This window comes from Cervus canadensis, chromosome 14, assembly GCF_019320065.1.
Source record: "Cervus canadensis isolate Bull #8, Minnesota chromosome 14, ASM1932006v1, whole genome shotgun sequence".
NCBI lineage: Eukaryota > Metazoa > Chordata > Mammalia > Artiodactyla > Cervidae > Cervus > Cervus canadensis.
This window is the reverse complement of record NC_057399.1, coordinates 26,028,073-26,048,276: the sequence shown is the minus strand read 5'-3', so window position 1 is coordinate 26,048,276 and position 20,204 is coordinate 26,028,073. Positions and strand designations below refer to the sequence as shown.

Here is a 20,204-nt window from a genome sequence, read left to right as displayed (position 1 = left end):
TTAAGAAAAAGAAACATCTTAATGATGAGCCTTTGGTCTTGGACATCCTTTTTGGAAATGTATTGGAATGAACTCAGTTTTTCTTTGGAGAGGGAATTAATATAATATTGCTTCTTCTTATAAATAAAACATCTGCACTTTCCATGATGGTCCAGTGGGTAAGACTGCACTTCCAGTGCAGGGAGTACAGGTTCAGTCCCTGGTTGGTGAATTGCGGTCCCATGGGCTGCATGGTGCAACCAAATAAATAAAACTTTAAAAAGAGTGAGAATCCTATATCTGACTATAAAAACACCACTGACCAAGAATCTAAGCCACTAGAAACCAACATGGCTTAGTTATGAGCATAGACTCAACAGACAGGCTACCAGACTTTGAATTCTGGCTTTGCTGCTGTTTTCAAAAACTCAATGCTTTGTTTCTTAGTTTCTTCACTATAAAATGGAGTAATGTCTACTCCAAAATCTGGTCATGATGATTAAATAATTTATTAAATGAAAAAGTTAAGAGCAGTGTTAGGTACTATAGTTTTCACTGTATAATATTAATATATATTGTGAGCTATGTATGTTAACTATTTTGTCAGTAAGATTTCTTTTTCCTTTTGCAATATGCCTTCTGTTTTTTAAAAAACCCTGGAAAGATGACGTTTAGATTTTGTTTTGGTTTAACTTTTTCTAGTAAGTCTAAGTAAGGACAGGACCCTGAATCAGCTTAAGTGGTCCTCTGTTTCTCTGGTACACAAGTTACTGGAAAAAAATCTTTACTTTCTTTGACATTCACTGTATTGACCTCCTTCTGGTTTGGGAGTTGGCAGGGAATGTGAATATATGATGACCAGATAAAAAGGCTGAATCTACGGAAGTATAAAATGGACTCCAAAAAATTAAGCATTTGTGTATTTAGAGCTATTTAAGTCTAAACAGTTGGGTTCTTGACCTGATGTCACTGAAAAAGTAGTTTACTTGGATGACAAGTCTGTAAGACATGGCACAGTGTGAAGGGCCTGGAGTCAGGTATAATTAGATGATTTCTGTTTTGCAGATGACCAGCCTAGCTTACACTGAGTAACTGGATTTGCCTCAGAAACTCATGCTTCCTCTGTGCTAAGAATTTGAACCTTATAATGAGACATTTTTTGTTTAGTCACTAAGTCGTGTCCACCTCTTTTGTGACTCCATGACTGTAGCCCACCAGGCTCCTCTGTTCATGGGATTTCCCAGGCAAGAATACTGGAGTGGGTTGCCATTCCCTTCTCTAGGGCATGTTCCCAACCAAGGGATCAAACCTGTGTCTCTTGCATCTCCTGCATTGGCAGGCAGATTCTTTTACCACTGAACCACCAGGGAAGCCCCAATATGACAATATGACATAGTTTCCAGGAAATTTGACCTTTTATTTTTCTTGTATTATGAGAACTATCCATTGCATTTCATCATTAGGACTAGAACTGCTTACATGTGTGATTTTTTGTGTGTGTATTTTAAATTATGAAGTTTATTGTATGTAATCTCCTCCTGTAATTATATCTTCTAGAGTACCATTTCCCATCCTTTGGTAACTTACAAACCAGTTGCTCAACTGTGTTGATGTTCAGTCACTCAATTGTGTCAGACTCTTTGTGACCCCATGAACTGCAGCACATTGAGCTTCCCTGTCCTTCACTATTTCCCAGAGTTTGCTTAAACCCATGTCCATTGAGTTGATGACGCCATCCAGCCATCTCATCCTCTGTGGTCCCCTTCTCCTACTGCTTTCAATCTTTGCCAGCATCAGGGTTTTTCCAGTGAATCAGCTCTTCCTATCAGGTGGCCAAAGTATTGGAGCCTCAGCTTCAGCATTAGTCCTTCCAATGAATGTTCAGGACTGATTTCCTTTAGGATTGTCTGGTTTGATTTCCTTGTTGTCCAAGGGACTATCAGGAGTCTTCTCCAACCTCCTTCAAAGGCTCCAACTGAGCCTTTGAACCACAGTTCAAAGGCATGAGTTCTTTGGCACTCAGCCTTTTTTATTGTCCAGCTCTCACATCCATACATGGCTACTGGAAAAAGCATATTTGACTATGTGGACCTTTGTCATCAAAGTAATGTCTTTGCTTTTAAATAGACTGTCTAGCTTTGTCATAGCTTTTCTACCAAGGAGCAAGTGTCTTTTAATTTCATGGCTGTAGTCACCATTTGCAGTGATTTTGGAGCCCCCCAAAAATAAAGTCTGTCTCTGTTTCTGTTGTTTCCCCATCTGTTTGCCATGAAGTGATGGTACTAGATGCCATGATCTTAGTTTTTTGAATGTTGAATTTTAAGCCAACTTTTTCATTCTCCTCTTTCATCAAGAGGCTCTTTAATTCCTCTTTGCTTTCTGCCATTAAGGTGGTGTCATCTTCGTATCTTTAGGTTATTGATATTTCTCCCAGCAATCTTGATTTCAGGTTATGCTTCATGCAGCCCGACATTTTACATCATGTACTCTACATAGGAGTTAGATGAGCGGGGTGACAGTATACAGCCTTGATGTACTCCTTTCCCAATTTTGAACCATTCTGTTGTTCCATATCTGGTTTTCACTGTTGCTTGACCTGCGTACAGGTTTCACAGGAGGCAGGCAAGGCGGTCTGGTATTCCCATCTCTTGAAAAATTTTCCACAACTTGTTGTGATCCACACAGTCACAATGTGGGAGACCTGGGTTCAATCCCTGGGTTGGGAAGATCTTCTGGAGAAGGAAATGGCAACCCACCCCAGTATTCTTGGCTCGAAAATCCCATGGACGGAGGAGCTTGTTAGGCTGCAGTTCATGGGGTTGCAAAGAGTTGGACACAACTGAGCGACTTCACTTTTACTTTCACACAGTCAAAAGCTTTAGCATAGTCAGTGAAGCAGTAGATATTTTTCTGGAATTCTCTTGCTTTTTCTATGATCCAGTGGATGTTGGCAGTTTGATCTCTGGTTCCTCTGCTTTTTCTAAATCCAACTTGTACATCTGGAAGTTCTTGGTTCACATACTGTTGAAGCCTAGCTTGAAGGATTTTGAGCATTATCTTGCAAGCATGTGAAATGAGTGCAGTTGTGCAGTAGTTTGAACATTGTTTGGCCTTGTCTGTTTTGGGGATAGGAATGAAAACTGACCTTTTCCAGTCCTGTGACTGCTGAGTTTTCCAGATTTGCTGGCATATTGAGTGCAGCACTTTAACAGCATCATCCTTTAGGATTTGAAATAGCTTAGCTGGAATTCTATCACTTCCACTAGTTTTGTTCGTAATGATGCTTCCTAAAGCCCATTTGACTTCACACTCCAGGATGTCTAGCTCTAGGTGAGTGATCACACCATCATGGTTATATGGGTCATGAAGATCTTTTTTGTATGGTTTTTCTGTGTACTCTTGCCTGTGTGTCTAACTCTGCAACCTCATTGCCTGTATGGTCCATGGAATTCTCCAGGCCAGAATACTGGAGTGGGTAGCCGTGCCCTTCTCCAAGGGATCTTCCCAACCCAGGGATCAAACCCAGGTCACCTACATTGCAAGTAGATTCTTTACCAGCTGAACCACAAGGGAAGCCCATATTCTTGCCACCTCTTCTTAATATCTTCTGCTTCTGTTATGTCTGTACTCTTTCTGTCCTTTATTGTGCCCATCTTTGCATGAAATGTTCCCTTGGTGTCTCTAATTTTCTTGAAGAGATCTCTAATCTTTCCCATTCTATTGTTTTCCTCTGTTTCTTTGCATTGTTCACTTAGAAAGGCTTTCTTATCTCTCCTTACTATTCTTTGGAACTCTGCATTCAGATGGGTATATCTTTCCTTTTCTCCTTTACCTTTCACTTCTCTTCTTTACTCGGCTATTTGCAAGGTCTCCTCAGACAACCATTTGCCTTCCTGCATTTCTTTTGCTTGGGGATGGTTTCGGTTACCACCTCTGTACAGTGTGACGAACCTCTGTCTATAGTTCTTTAGGCAGTCTGTCTATCAAATCTAATCCCTTCCATTGATTTGTCACTTCCACTGTATAATCATAAGGAATTTGATTTAGGAAGTACCTAAATAGCCTAGTGGTTTTCCCTACATTCTTCAGTTTAAGTCTGAATTTTGCAATAAGGAGTTCATGACGTGAGCCACAGTTAGCTCCTTGTTTTGTTTTGGCTGACTGTATAGAGCTTCTCCATCTTCGCCTGCAAAGAATATAAACAGTCTGATTCCTGTATTGACTGTCTGGTGATGTTCATGTGTAGGGTCATCTCTTGTGTTGTTGGAAGAGGGCGTTAGCTATGACCGGTGCATTCTCTTGGTAAAACTCTGTTAGCTTTTACCCTGCTTCATTTTGTACTCCAGGACCAAACTTGCCTGTTGCTCCAGGTATCTCTCGACTTCCTACTTTTGCATTCCAGTCCCCTATGATGAAAAGGACATTTTTTTTTTTGGTGTTAGTTCTAGAAGGTCTTGTAGATCTTCATAGAATTGTTCAACTTAGGCTTCTTCAGCATTAGTGGTTGGGGCATAGACTTGGATTACTGTGGTATTGAATGGTTTGCCTTGAAAACAGAGACCATTCTGTCATTTTTGAGATTGCACCCAAGTACTGCATTTCAGTCTCTCTTGTTGACTGTGAGGGCCACTCCGTTCTTTCTAAGGGATTCTTGCTTACAGTAGTAGATATAGTGGTCATCTGAATTAAACTCGCCTGTTGCTGTCCATTTCAGTTCAGATTCCTAAAATGTTCATGTTCATTCCTGCCATCTTCTGTTTGACCACTTCCAGTTTACCTTGATTCATGGAACTAACATTCCAGGTTTCTATGTAATACTGTTCTTTAGAGCAGTGGACTTTACTTTCACCACCAGACACATCTACAACTGGGCATTGTTTCCACTTTGGCTCAGCTTCTTCATTCCTTCTGAAGGTATTTCTCTACTCTTCTCCAAACTGGAGAACAACTATTCCAAAGAAGTTCTGAATCACTGGTGCAAAAGTTCTAGGCCCCAAAACAGACTTCCCAACCTGGGGGTCCAGCGAAGGGACTGAGAATCCCCAGGGAATTTGACTTTGAAGGACAGTGGGATTTGATTACAGACTTCCATAGGACTGCGAAGCAGAGACACTTGGAGGACACAAGCAAAATCTTGTGCACAGCAGGACCCAGGAGAAAGGAGCAGTGATGCCACAAGAGACTGAGGCAGACTTAACCTGTGTGTTTGGGAGCCTGGCAGAGGCGTGGGTCAGTGGTGGCCTACCGCAGAGCTGGGCCTCTGACTGCAGCATTCCTGGGAGGCAGTGCATGCTGGCATATGTCCTTTTTTTTTTTTTCCAGTGGGTTTTGTCATACATTGATATGAATCAGCCATGGATTTACATGTATTCCCAATCCCGATCCCCCTCCCACCTCCCTCTCCACCCGATTCCTCTGGGTCTTCCCAGTGCACCAGGCCCGAGCACTTGTCTCATGCATCCCACCGGGCGGGTGATCTGTTTTACCATAGATAGTATACATGCTGTTCTTTTGAAAATCCCACCCTCACATTCTCCCACAGAGTTCAAAAGTCTGTTCTGTATTTCTGTGTCTCTTTTTCTGTTTTGCATATAGGGTTATCATTACCATCTTTCTAAATTCCATATATATGTGTTAGTATGCTGTAATGTTCTTTATCTTTCTGGCTTACTTCACTCTGTATAAGGGGCTCCAGTTTCATCCATCTCATTAGGACTGGTTCAAATGAATTCTTTTTAATGGCTGAGTAATATTCCATGGTGTATATGTACCACAGCTTCCTTATCCATTCATCTGCTGATGGGCATCTAGGTTGCTTCCATGTCCTGGCTATTATAAACAGTGCTGCGATGAACATTGGGGTGCACGTGTCTCTTTCAGATCTGGTTTCCTCGGTGTGTATGCCCAGGAGTGGGATTGCTGGGTCATATGGCAGTTCTATTTCCAGTTTTTTAAGAAATCTCCACACTGTTTTCCATAGTGGCTGTACTAGTTTGCATTCCCACCAACAGTGTAAGAGGGTTCCCTTTTCTCCACACCCTCTCCAGCATTTATTGCTTGTAGACTTTTGGATAGCAGCCATCCTGACTGGTGTGTAATGGTACCTCATTGTGGTTTTGATTTGCATTTCTCTGATAATGAGTGATGTTGAACATCTCTTCATGTGTTTGTTAGCCATCTGTATGTCTCTTTGGAGAAATGCCTGTTTAGTTCTTTGGCCCATTTTTTGTATTGGGTTCATTTATTTTCTCTGGAATTGAGCTGCAGGAGTTGCTTGTATATTTTTGAGATTAATCCTTTGGCTGTTTCTTCATTTGCTATTATTTTCTCCCAATCTGAGGGCTGTCTTTTCACCTTACTTATAGTTTCCTTTGTAGTGCAAAAGCTTTTAAGTTTCATTAGGTCCCATTTGTTTAGTTTTGCTTTTATTTCCAATATTCTGGGAGGTGGGTCATAGAGGATCTTGCTGTGATTTATGTCGGAGAGTGTTTTGCCTATGTTCTCCTCTAGGAGTTTTATAGTTTCTGGTCTTACATTTAGATCTTTAATCCATTTTGAGTTTATTTTTGTGTATGGTGTTAGAAAGTGTTCTAGTTTCATTCTTTTACAAGTGGTTGACCAGTTTTCCCAGCACCACTTGTTAAAGAGGTTGTCTTTTTTTCCATTGTATATCCTTGCCTCCTTTGTCAAAGATAAGGTGTCCATAGGTTTCGTGGATTTTATCTCTGGGCTTTCTATTCTGTTCCATTGATCTATATTTCTGTCTTTGTGCCAGTACCATACTGTCTTGATGACTGTGGCTTTGTAGTAGAGTCTGAAGTCAGGCAGGTTGATTCCTCCAGTTCCATTCTTCTTTCTCAAGATTATTTTGGCTATTCGAGGTTTTTTGTATTTCCATACAAATTGGCATATGTCCTTTTGAAGGAGGTTCCCGTTACTGCCATTACCTCTACCATAGTTTGGCCTCAAGCCACAATACAGGGAGGGAACACAGCCCCACCCATCAGCAGAAAATTGGATTAAAGATTTACTGGAGCATGGCCCCGCCCACCAGAACAGGACCCAGTTTTCCCCACAGCCAGTCCCTCCCATCAGGAAGCTTCCACAAGTCTCCTTCCTCATCCATCAGAGGGCAGATAGAATGAAAACCACAATCGCAAAAATCTAGCCAAACGGATCACATGGATCACAACCTTCTCTAACTCAGTGAAATTATGGGTCATGCTGCGTAGGGCCACCAAGACGGACAGGTCATGGTAGGGAGTTCTGACAAAACGTGGTCCACTGGAGAAGGGAATGGCAAGCCACTTAGGCGTTCTTGCCTTGAGAGCCCCATGAACGGAATGAAAAGGCAAAAAGATATGACAATGAAATATGAGCCCCCCAGTTTGGTAGATGTCCAACATGCTACTGGAGAAGAGCAGAGAAATAGCTTCAGAAGGAATGAAGAGGCTGAGCCAAAGCGGAAACAACTCTTCATAGTGTTGCCATTTTTATACACTACCATGTACTGCATGGGGTTTCTCCAGTGGCTCAGTGGTAAGGAATCGGCTTGCAGTGCTGGAGACATAGGAGACAAGAGTTTGATCCCTGGGTTTCGAAGATTCCCTGGAGGAGGGCATGGCAACCCACTCCAGTGTTCTTACCTAGAGAATCCCATGGACAGAGGACCTTGGCGAGATACAATCCGTAGGGTTGCAAAGAGTCAAACACGACCGAAGCGACTTCGCACACACAGCACACATGTACTGCCATCACAATTTTTATCATTTCTAGGTCCTAACTATACTATTGTTTAAATTTTTTTTAAATCACTTCTTGTTCCCGAAATGAAATATTTTAAAAGGAAGTATAATGTCATTACCAAATTAGAAAAATAATTTGCATAACAGTAAAAATAAGAACAACAGTGTTAGTAAATCCTGTATCTGTGTTGTTGCTTCCTGAAAGCGGATAATCTGATATTTTGTTTTAAAGGACATAATAAGGAGTTAAAGATATGCTGAACCATAAGTCATTGGTATGATTGGAAATATTGAAAGGGAATTGAAAAGGAAATTGCTTTCTCATTGTATAATACAATTTTATTTAGCGTAACCATTAAGACAATAGATTTTTAAACTTAAATGAGCTGCATACTAATACCATTGATTCAGGGCCAATATTGTTTTATCTGTGCCTACACTCCTCTATTTTTTTAATGACTTATTTTGATATAACTTCAGACTTCCAGAAAAGTTGCAAGAGTCATACATGTGACAGGTGTATACTTTTTACCCAGATTCACTAATTATTTGCCTTTTGTTCTATTTGCTTTAATTTAAAATAATTTTAAATATCTATTTTATATTGGAGTATAGGTGATTAACAGTTCTGTGTTAGTTTCAGAAATACAACAAAGTGATTCAGTTATATAACAGATATACATGTATCTATTCTTTGTCAGATTCTTTTCCCATTTAGGTTACTGCAGAGGACTGAGCAGGGTTTCCTGTGCTGCACAGTAGGTCCTTGTTGGTTCTCCCTCTTCAATACAGCAGTGTGTACCTGTCAGTCCCAAACTCCTACTCTATCCCTTCCCCACACCATTCCCCCTGGTAACCGTAAGTTTGTTCTCTAAGTCTGTGCTTTTTCAGTTTCATTTATTTATTGAAGTGTAGTTGACTTACTAGTTTTGGGTTTACAACACAGTAAATCTATGTTTGTACAGATTACATACCCTACAAAGTTAGTGTAAAATATTGGCTGTGCTCCGTGTACTGTGCCTTATTGAAGTTGGCTTCTGGAAGTAAGCATTGTAGGGGTTCTGTTTGTGAATTGTTTTGTGGGTTAAGCAATTACAAGGCATTTATCAGAAATTGGATGAAAAGTTGTAACACCAGCTGTGGTTGAGTGTGTCTCATAATATGTGGTGAACTGAGGTAGCTGGTGGATGTTTGAGAAGAAGTATTTGTGTACAAATTATGTCTCTTCCCACACAGCTTCATTCAGCTGGGTGTAATTTTTTTGCATTCACCTAGAGAAAACCTTACTTTTCTTATGTATGTAATTGCACATAAGTAACTATGAGAGTCACATACTATTTAAATTGTCCCCTAATATATAAATTACTTGGAAGAAACTTTTCTTCAAAACCAGCATTTTAGCCATTTACAGCAACATGGATGGACCTAGAGAATGTCATACTTAATGAAGTAAGTCAAAAGAAGGAGAAATACTGTATGACATCCCTTATATGTGGAATCTAAAAAGAAATGATACTAATGAACTTTAAAAACAGAGTCTCACAGACTTAGAGAATGAACTTATGGTTGCCAGAGGGAAGGGATAGCTAGGGAGTTTGGGATGGTCATGTACACACTGCTGTATTTAAAATGGATAGCCAACAAGGACCTATTGTATAGCTCATGAAACTCTGTTATGTGGCAGCTTGGATGGGAGAGGGGTTTAGGAGAGAATGGATACATGTATATGTATGGCTGAGTCCCTTCACTGTTCTCCTGAAACTATCACGAGACTTAATCAGCTATACCCGAATACAAAGTAGAAAGTTCAAAAGTGAAAAAAAATAAGCATTATAGTACAACTATTTTTCTGTTTGTAATTATGTATGTGGAGAGATTTTTAAAATATTCTGTTTTTCATGGAACTACCTAATAGGTTTAAGAACCATTAATGATTCTAATTGTTCTTTCTGTATTTATTAGTTGGTATTCGACTATATGAGGAAGTGCTTTTTCTTCTTCATTTATTTGGACTTCACTGGTAGTTCATGTGGTAAAGAATCTGCCTGCAATGCAGGAGACCCAGGTTTGATCCCTGGGTCAGGAAGATCCCCTGGAGAAGGGAATGGCAGCCTACTCCAGTATCCTTGCCTGGAGAATTCCATGGACAGACCATGGGGTTGCAAAGAATCAGGCACGACTGAGCAACTAACACTATAAGATAGTGCTTTTTCTTCTCCATTTATTTACTCATTTATTATATCATATAGATTCATAGGATTTTACATCCTTATGGATTTTAATCCATGACTATCATTTTCTATTTGAATGCTAAATTGTTCCAGATTCCAGTGAGACCTTCAGGCTGATTCCTGTGTGGTATTTTGCCAGTGTATTTTGAGCACTGCTTACTTTCTGGCAGAGCAAGCATGTTGACTTAACTTTATCTTTGCTCTGTCTGGGGCTTAAAAATCAGCCTTTTCCCCAAAGAACCCTGGTTATTAGAAACTTAGGATCTGGGTGCTGGATGTGTCCATTGCTGCTAGTCTCTCATGGTTTCTAAGTCCTCACGTGCAAACTCTTATACCCATATTTATTTCTATATTTATCTGGAGAACAAAAGTGCATAAGGGCACCAGGAGTTCACACTGATGCTTCAAATTACAGTCGAACACAACAGGGTACCTTCTACTTTTTTTCCTTTGCATATTTGTAATTTCCTACTGTAGCAGTAGAAAAATACCTCCCTCTCCCCCTTACCATCAATTTATTTACTGATTTGTTCAAGCCTAAAATACTGTGAAAGTAGCCACAGCATACTAGGCTGTGAAAGTGGTTTCAGCAGTGCTATTTGTGCCACCATGAAATCCCTCCAGTCCATCATCCCATCATGTCTCTCAGCAGTATTTTACCTTTATCTGTGTTGATGTCTTATACATCTTTTGTTAAATATGTTCTTAAGTATTTAATGTCTTTTTGACACTCTTAGAAATGGATTTCTAAAATTCATTTTTCAGTTGTTCACTGCTAGTACATAAACATAATTTGATTTTTTTCATTGACCTCTATCTTGTGACACTATTGAATTCATTTCCTGAATTCTAGTAGTTGCTTTATAGATTCCATAGGACTTTCTGTGTAGAAAATTACCATCTTTGCAAACAGATCTTTTTACTTGTTCTTTTTTAATCTTTTACCTCTTAATTGTGCTTCACTACATTGTCTAGCTCTTCTAGGGCAATGCTGAAAAAAAGTGGTAAGATTTGATATCCCTACTTGTTCCCAAGCCTAGGGGGGGAAGCACTTTTAATCCACAATTAAGTATTATGTCTGCTATATGCCTATCATAGATGCCCTTTATCACATGTAGGAAGTTTTCTTCTATTCTTAGTTAACTGAAAATTCTGAGATAATCTTATGGTTTTGTACTTTATTCTGACAGTACAGTAAGTTAGACTGATGTAGCATTCAAAGTCAACCAATCTCATATTCCTGGGATAAACTTGACTGAGTCATGTACAGTGTTTATGTATTGCTAGATTCTGTTTACTAATATTTTGTTAAGGATTTTTGTGTATGTGTTCAGGAGGGATATTGTAATGTTTTTGTCAGGATTATACTGGAATCATAAAATGACTTGGCAAGTGTCCTGTCATTCTGTGTTCTGACTTGGTGTTACTGCTTCCTTATCTGTTTGATAGACTTTATCAGTGAAAAATAATAAAAGAAATGTACTTTCTGTGAAAACACATAGCTATTAATATCACACTAAAAAGTTTTTCTTATGAGTACCATTAAGTATCTAGTCAGTGTTTAATTTTTTGATCATCCCATGAATGCCAGTAAGAATAATATCATAACTTTAAAAATCTTCATTTAAAGTATTTGGTAATTAAAGTAGTATTTTATTTTCCTTATATTAAGGTTCGTGACAATAAAAAATTAAGAGTAAATGCTGTTATTGCTCCTAAGAGTTCATATGCAGACAAAGCGCCTTCAAGATCTTTGAATGAGCTGAAGTAAGTCTTGAAAATAGTATTAGAACTAAGCTGTTTTTTGAATATTGAATAATCATCTGTCTCTTAAATATATGTAAATTATCTCTTTGTCACACGAATACATTTGTTATAGGCTGTATTATTCCCTTTTAGGATCTCTACTTAAGTCTAAAAAGGCAAAATCTAGGCCCAGGAACAGATTGTGGTATTCTTAGTATATGATGGTAATTTTTCAAATCATTGGAATAATATTGGACTACTTAGTGAGCTCCTAAAATAGTTGGTTAGTTATTGGGGAAATAGAAGGATAAATTACTTCATAATGTAAAAGTAATTTCCAGAAGGATCAAATGGAAATACTACAGTTATAAAATGCCTACAAGTAAATAAAGTCTTAACTCTGTATAAAAGCAATGGTAGAAACCACAAAAGAAGAGATTAATCTTTTGTAATTATAAATATTAAACTTCTCTGATCAGGAAATGAATCATCTGATCAGGAAATAAAATCACTTAAATGACTAACTTCTGTACCATCCTTCATTTATGTTTTATTTATTGTTTATTCTCTTGTCAACTGTGAGATTTTTTTTTTTAATGCTGTTTTAAGAAGAAAATCCTAAAAGGTGCTTTTCCTTTCAGACAATATGGATTTTTCTCTTATTTGCGAGAGTTGTTTGATGCCCCTGACCCTGTCATGAGTTACCTTTGCTGCCAGTATCACATTCATGAAGTTCCTGTAGGAACTGAAAGAACCAGAGAAAAAATTGAACGGGTAAGAAAATACTGAATCAATCAGTACCAAAAATGTAATTTTGTTAAAACTTACTAAAGTCAAGGAAAACTTGTGAGAAATTTAAAGAAACCTGTCATTGTTTTTAACTAAACAGGAATTACCTTATAATAATAATTTTACATTTCTGATATTACATAGGACAGTGAATGTTGACTAATACTTTATGACAATAAGGATGTGGAGTTACCTAAATAAATACTTAATACCTGTAGGGTAACTAAATTAAAGCCTGAAAAGAGACACCTGACTCTTACTGAATTCTGCTTTGCTTGACAAACATTTGTTCAAACATTAATGGTTTATTCATTTAAATTCTTGTATTCTAGATTATTTTTCAAACAGATTATACTTTAGGATGGTAGGCTAGGATATAGAACTGTTCTGGTAAGCCCTCCCCTTAAAGTTCCTTTTAAGATTATCTCATAAGTGAATGACCACTCTTAAGAGGATCTCCTTTTCTTATCTGACAGCCACATAAACTCTTAGGTTCCTAGGTTCTCTGATGCTGCTTCAAGTTTTCTTCTCCTTACCAGTAGTCTCCAAGACTCCAAACCACCTCTTAGTTACAGGGAGAAACAGCCAGATTTGTCCATAATACTAATACTGCTTGTATGCATTTACAGACCTAACTGCTGTTTATAACACTGAATTTATTAGAGAATGTGTTTTAAGTTTTTAACAGCCAGTCTACAAGTATCCCTAGAATATTCACTTGTAGTCTGGCGCCTTTGTATACCTCATTAACAGAAGATAGAAATGGGGCCTCATTACTAACCCATTTTGCGAAGACAAGCAAATTATTAAGTTGCATATCATATTATGGTGATCATTTGGGGAAACCAAAAAAATAGAACTGTGTGTGTGGACCACTCTTTAATACTCATTGATGGGGTTTAAAAAAAGAAGACAACATGCACAGACCATCCAATTTCTGTCATAACTTCAGGGGTAGGTAGGGTGCTACCTCTTAAGGTTAGGATAGTAGGCATTCTTTACTATTGCAGAAAGACTAGAAAATTTGCTAAGGGCTTTCATAGCTTTACTCTGGTGCAAAAAAGGATAGTATTGCACTTGGAAAATCCTTTCATTCTTTGAACAGTTCTTCAAGTTGAAATATTTTTATGTGCTTTACTTTTTAACATTCTGTTTAGGTCACCTAAAGAGCTTTAACTCTACTGTCTATACTAGAAAAAAAACATGGTATATAGAAAAGCAAAGTCAGACACCTAGTGAAGCCCTTAACATTGTCTTGGCCATCTTTCAGAAAACACAAACCTGCACTGAAGAAATTTACTATCTAAACGTTTCGTGTCTACCTCCTGACAACAATGGTCGTATTTCTCCCGTAGAAAAAAATAGCATTCTTTAGTGTAAGATTTGCTTTATTATCAAATTGTGACATTTTAGACCCTGTAAATGATTATCTTCATGACACGTGGTGGGTAGGCCAACGTCATGTGGGCTCTCCTTTCATTTCAAATTACTGACCGTTTGTGGATGCTAGTTTATACCCTGTGAAGCTAAGTATGTTTAAATATGTCCTGTCTCATCACTTAGACTGTAAACTTCTGCAGAGAAACAAGCCACAAGAATACTGGTAATAAACCTTTAGAGACTGGAAAAAACTACATTACAGCAGCCTATTCTTTATAAATATACAGAAACCAATCCAACAATGTTACGGTGTTTAGAATGTGCGTAGTTTATAAAACTCCTTAATAAATTCTTGAGAGAAAAACTCTCCCCAAAAATGCAAAAAGAAGTCCTTGAAATCCTTGAAAAGTATGTGCGTTAAGTATTCCCCAAATGTATAGGAATTAAATGTAAGATTATGTATCTTTGAACAATATAACTAAGGGGAAGGAGAGTACATGTGTTAATTGAGATAACAGACTTCATTCTGCTGGGCAACCGACTCCCCAAAAGTACACCTACTTGGGAGAGATTGTGTAGTAAAGTAGAAATATGGCTAACTTTGGTAGTTGTTTCAGTTTTCTCCCAGTTCTCTTCCTTAGTGTTTTTTTCCAAAATAATAACCTGAAATTTATCACTCACCTTTTTAGAGATGTTGGATTACATTTCTTTTAAAAAATGAAAATAAATCTATTTTGATCTAAAATTCACTTGATCTGTATTTCACTTGATCTGTATTTTTAATTCTTTAGTCCTTTTTTTTTTAATGTTATAATTATTCTTGTGCTTAGTCGCTCAGTCATGTCTGACTCTTTATGACCCCATGTACTGTAACTCACTAGGCTTCTCATGGGGACTCTCCAGGCAAGAATACTGGAGTGGGTTGCCATGCCCTCCTCCAGGGGATCTTCCCAACCCAGGGATCGAACCCAGGTCTCCCGCATTTCAAGCGGATTCTTTGTCTGAGCCACCGGGGAAGCCCCATCTGATAATTCTTAGATGTCTGCTAAATGTTTATTTTACATTATAGGTAATACATGAAACCCGATTAAAACAAATTTATACAGCAGAAGAAAAGTATGTGGTGAAAACTTCTTTTTATTCAAACAAAGTCATTTCAAGTAACACATCCCTAAAAGTAGCCCAGTTTCTCACAGTCACCGTGGATCTAGAGCAAAGACGACACTTAGAAGAACAGTTAAAGGTTGGTCATTTTTTATTTTACAGTTGATCTACAGTGTTGTGTAAACTGACTCAGTTATATTTTTTTTCATTGTGGTTTGATACTGGATATTGAATATAGTTCCCTGTGCTATACAGTGGGACCTTGTTGCTTATCCATTCTGTGTATAATAGTTTGTATCTGCTAATCTCAAAACCCTAATCCATCCGACTCCACCTCACCCTTTCCCTTGGCAACTGGGAATCTGTTCTCTGCATCCAAGTCTGTTTTATTAGGAAATTTGTGTCACATTTTAGATTGTCAATATAAGTGATATGGTATTTGTTTTTCTGACTTACTTAACCTAGTATATTGTTGTAGATAGCATTATTTCATTCTTTTATGGCTAAGTATTATTTCATTGGATATACCATTCATTGAATGTACTGTTCTTTATCCATTCACCTGTTGATGGACATTTAGATTGTATCCATGTCTTGGCTGTTGTAAATAGTGCTGCTGTGAACATTGGGGTGCATGTATCTTTTCAAATTATAGTTGTGTCTGGATGTATGCCCAGGAGTGGGATTGCTGGACCATATGGTAACTATTTTCCATGATGGCTGAACCAGTTTACATTCTCACCAACAGTGTAGGAGGGTTCCCCTTTCTGTACCCCCTCTCCACCATTTATTGTTTACTTTTTTAAATGATGGCCATTCTGAGTGTTATGAGGTTGTACTCTGTTTTAGTTTTGATTTGCGTTTCTCTGATATTATTAGCAATGTGGAGCATCTTTTCATGTGCCTATTAGCCATTTGTTTTTCTTTGGAGAAATATCTATGTAAGTCTTCTGCTCATTTAGTGTTTGGATTGTGTTTATGTTACTGAGCTGTTTCGTATATTTTGGAAATTAAGTCCTTGTCAGTCACATCCTTTGCAAATATTTTTTCCCAGTCCACAGGTTGTCATTTTGTTTATAGTTTCCTTTACTGTGTAAAACTTGTAAGTTTAAGTCCATTTGTGCTTTTTTTTTGCTTTTATTTCTGTTGTCTTGGAAGATTGACTTAAGAAGACATTGGTATGATTCATGTCAGAATTATGGTGTTACATCTTTTATTGAAGTTAAAGATTGGTTATTTTGATTTGAGTGTTTAAAAATATTAGTTTATAATACTTTAACTAGTCTGTTTTTTAAATATACTAACAATGTTGCATATTCCATAGGAAATTAATAGAAAATTGCAAGCAGTAGAATCAGGATTGATTGCCTTACGTGAGACAAACAAGCATCTGGAACACAAAGATAATGAACTTAGACAAAAGAAGAAGGAGCTTCTTGAAAGGAAAACCAAGAAAAGACAACTGGAACAAAAAATTAGTTCCAAACTAGGAAGGTATCTTTCAGCCTATTCTGTGCTGGGGGGTTGGGAGGGTGATACAAATGCACTATAAGGATATTATTAGTTATACATACCTTGTAATGACAACACAGTTCCCACCAGCATGCTGTGTAGAATCTCTCTCTCAAACTCAAACCCTTCTACACAAAGCACAGGACAAAGCGGGGGGAATCTTAAGTGTTACAGACTTTTCTGTTCCTTGATCAGCTGTTTTCATCCCCAGACCCCATTATATTCTCAAAAATTATTGAGGACCTTGAGAAAGTTTTGTTTATATGGATTATATCTACTGATATTTACCAAATTAGAAATTAAATAGTATGTTAAAATGATAAATTTGTTATATGTTAACAAAAAATATGAGACAATTTTCCAAACAAAATACATTTCGCAAGAAGAGGGACATTACTTTTACATTTGTAAATCTCGTTAGATGAAGTTAGTTTTTTCATAAGTGCTTCTGCATTCACTTGGTTATGAGATATTTTGGTTGATGTATATGAAGAAAATCTGGACCCACATATATATGCAATTAGGAAAGAGAGGACTGCTTTAATAGACTTGTCAGCATATGTATTCTTTAATGTTACATCAAAACTTGCCAAAGTGTGGTTTGTTAACGTTTAACTGCAACATGGAAACTGAAATCATTAATGAAGAAATATACTCTGAACATTACCATAAGTGCATCTTTTACCCATGAATGACTTTGTTACATTATGCTAGCTTACTGTGAGATCCCAGGCAATTGTTCTCAGAACTGATTGTAAGTTTTATTTTGAACTTAGATGTTTTGTGGAAACTTGGAATATATAAGATCAGATAAAAGCTGTTAGGGTGTTCAGTCCAGGGGAGAGGAAAGTGATTTCCAGTTTCAAAGTTTTTCCCATGCCCCTTTCAGGACACAATGCAGACCTTTTTTGGTGATTGTTCTTTTATGCTTCTTTCCTATAGAATAAAGATATAGGTATTAAAGACATAATAAATGACAGCTCATTGCCTTGAGTACAGTATAAATTTACCTTGATCTAATATAATAGTGTTTCTAAACACATAAGTTGAATATTTAAAATGCTTCTAGAAATTTTGGGTTTGTTTTTTTTTTAAGCAAAATGCCCGTTAACTTTTAAAAGTCAGTAGTGTATGTACCTTGGTTGCTTAAAAGAAGATATATCTGCTGAGTCTTAACTGCCTAGAATTCTTTTCTACATAAACCCTTCACTTTTATCTTTAGTCATCCACAAGTCAGCCTTTTACTGTTGCACTGCTGTATTGAACTCATGGTCTGAAACTAAACTTTCTCCTTATGATGTTGAATTGTGTAGTGAGCTAACCTTTCACATGCATTGCCATCCTGCTGTCTCGTGTCTGCAGTTGCTCTGGAACACTGCAGTGGGGGCGTGGTTAGTGGGCTCCCCCTGACTGGTCGCCTCCCTTCAGTGCATAGAGAATACTGTCTTCAAGTTTATCATCTTTTCATGGTCCTGCCCCCTTTCAAAATATCTCTGGTGGCTTCCTACCTTTACTGTATGAAATTTAAATACTGCTTTCCTTTAGCTTGTCCTTCACGTTTTTCAAAATCTTCTTTCACTCCACGCATTCTAATTTCCTCCCTCTCTGCCCCGACACACTCTTCACTCACCATTCAGCCCACTGTTGACAACATCCACTGAACTTGTTTATTCTTGTTTTTATTGCTTCCATCTTGGATTTTTCCCTGTAGTGGAAAGAACTTTTTGTTGTTGTTAAGATGTCAAACAAATCTTAAAATTTAGTATCTGTATTGTTAGGTAACTTAAGTAAACTTCTCAGCCTTTGTGTCTCCATGTTAAAAAGCAAAGTATTAACTTTTAGAATTGTTGTATTGTCTCTTCATCATTATTTTACCTATTAGATTGCCACAGTTAAGCTCCTTAAGGGAAGGGACTGTTTTTATAAAGAATGCTTATCACTTATGGACCAGACATTATACTAAGTGTGTTGCATAATTTGCCTTTTTTTAGTCTTCACCAAAGCCCTGCAGAAGCACTATTTTTATTTACAGTTTATAGATGAGGAAACCAAAGCTTAGAAGAGTAGCTTGTTCAGTTGTACTGCTCATTGGTGGCAAAGAGGAAGTTTAAACCCAACTTTCTGACTCTAGATCCTATACCATTAGCACTAGCATTACCTAGACTACGCTGGGCATTTGATACATCTCAACAAATAGTTTTCAATCCTGAGTGGTTGCATAAAATGATGATTTAATCAGGAAGCTATCAGTTAACATCTGAGTAGCATTGCTACATGGACCATAAAGCAGCAGGAAACCTGAGAATTGAGCTCAATCCTTGTGTTTTCTCTGATTTCTACATCATTATGCATTACATACAGTTTAAAGCTGATGGAACAGGACACCTGCAATCTTGAAGAGGAAGAACGAAAAGCAAGTACCAAAATCAAAGAAATAAATGTTCAGAAAGCAAAACTTGTTACTGAATTAACAAACCTGATAAAGGTAAGACATTTTCATTTTAGTCATTTTTTTTTGGTTGCAAGTCAATAGTAAAATCTTAGCAAGAGATTTTTATTAGTAATTTCAGCTTTCTGTTTGACATTTCTCTTTATAGATCAGTAAATTGATTAAAAGTACTCATTAGGCTAAATTGTTTTATTTCAAATGACTCAAAGGAGAACTATTTAAGATTGAAGAGAAGTATCAATCACATTAGAAAAATGTTAAGAAATTATATTGTAAAATAAAACTCATAGAGGTTTTTATTCCTAGAATTGTACTGCTTTACATATACAAAAAGTAGATTTAATTCTTCAAAATACTACGGTGATCTCTGAGAAGAACAAATTAGAATCAGATTATATGGCAACCTCATCGCAGCTACGTATCACAGAGGTAAAGTTTTTGCTTTTATTTTTTATTTTGGGACTTCAGACCAGTTTGAAAGCTATATACACATGTGTATTTATATATCGTGCCTTGCAGTGTGCAGGTTTTGGTATGCTCTTTAATTTACAGATTTCATGCACTCTGCTGATTAGAAATATTTGAAACCCTCTGTGTACCTTTTTTATTATTACTACCCTTCCCCAATTAAATAACAAAAAGAGTACCTGATTTAGTCATTTGAAAACCAAAATCTCACCATGTCTGCTTTCTTAGCCGATACAAATTATAGTTAGTACTGTTGCCAAGAAGCAACTAATAGCTTTTATTGCAGTTTGTATCCCATAAACTATAGATGAGTTCCAGTCAATACTAAGAATGGCCTTAGTGTGTGATCCTGGTGATTTAATCTTCTGTTAATGATAAATATTGAAATGGGGGAGGGTAGGGGGTGATGTACTAAGTTAACATAAATTCCAAAGAAGACCAAGCAACAAAATGAGGTAATAAGAGTGACATAGTTTTTGAGTCTTTCAAATCCTTACTCCAAAATAGAAGAGCAGCTGGGATACTATGATAACAGCAAGCCCAGGGACAGTGTAGACAACAGACTCGGCTTAAAGGTGTCCCTGTAGGTGTACTGCAGCGTATTCTCACACTCATCACCCAGGATTAGCATGAGGCTAGGTTAAAGGCTTAGTGCTTAATAAAACTGCCCTTCAGATGCCACCTGCACTTCTGACCTACTGGTGACTGATTCAAGGGTTCTCATGGCTTCCCCAAGTTCGGTAATTAACTGGAGTGGCTCACAGAACTGAAGAAAAGGCTGTTCTTAACCATTACAGTTTT

At 37.4% G+C, this 20,204-nt stretch overlaps 1 protein-coding gene across 1 annotated transcript in view; it reads left to right on the top strand.

The window, feature by feature from the left end:
- Window positions 1-20,204, top strand: part of SMC5 (structural maintenance of chromosomes 5) — a 104,892-nt gene that overhangs the window by 73,144 nt on the left and 11,544 nt on the right. The window contains exons 10-15 of the mRNA XM_043486753.1: window positions 11,628-11,722; window positions 12,343-12,475; window positions 14,940-15,113; window positions 16,299-16,468; window positions 18,848-18,971; window positions 19,242-19,364. Coding sequence (XP_043342688.1) covers window positions 11,628-11,722; window positions 12,343-12,475; window positions 14,940-15,113; window positions 16,299-16,468; window positions 18,848-18,971; window positions 19,242-19,364 — 819 coding nt within the window. The remainder of the gene's footprint in view (window positions 1-11,627; window positions 11,723-12,342; window positions 12,476-14,939; window positions 15,114-16,298; window positions 16,469-18,847; window positions 18,972-19,241; window positions 19,365-20,204) is intronic.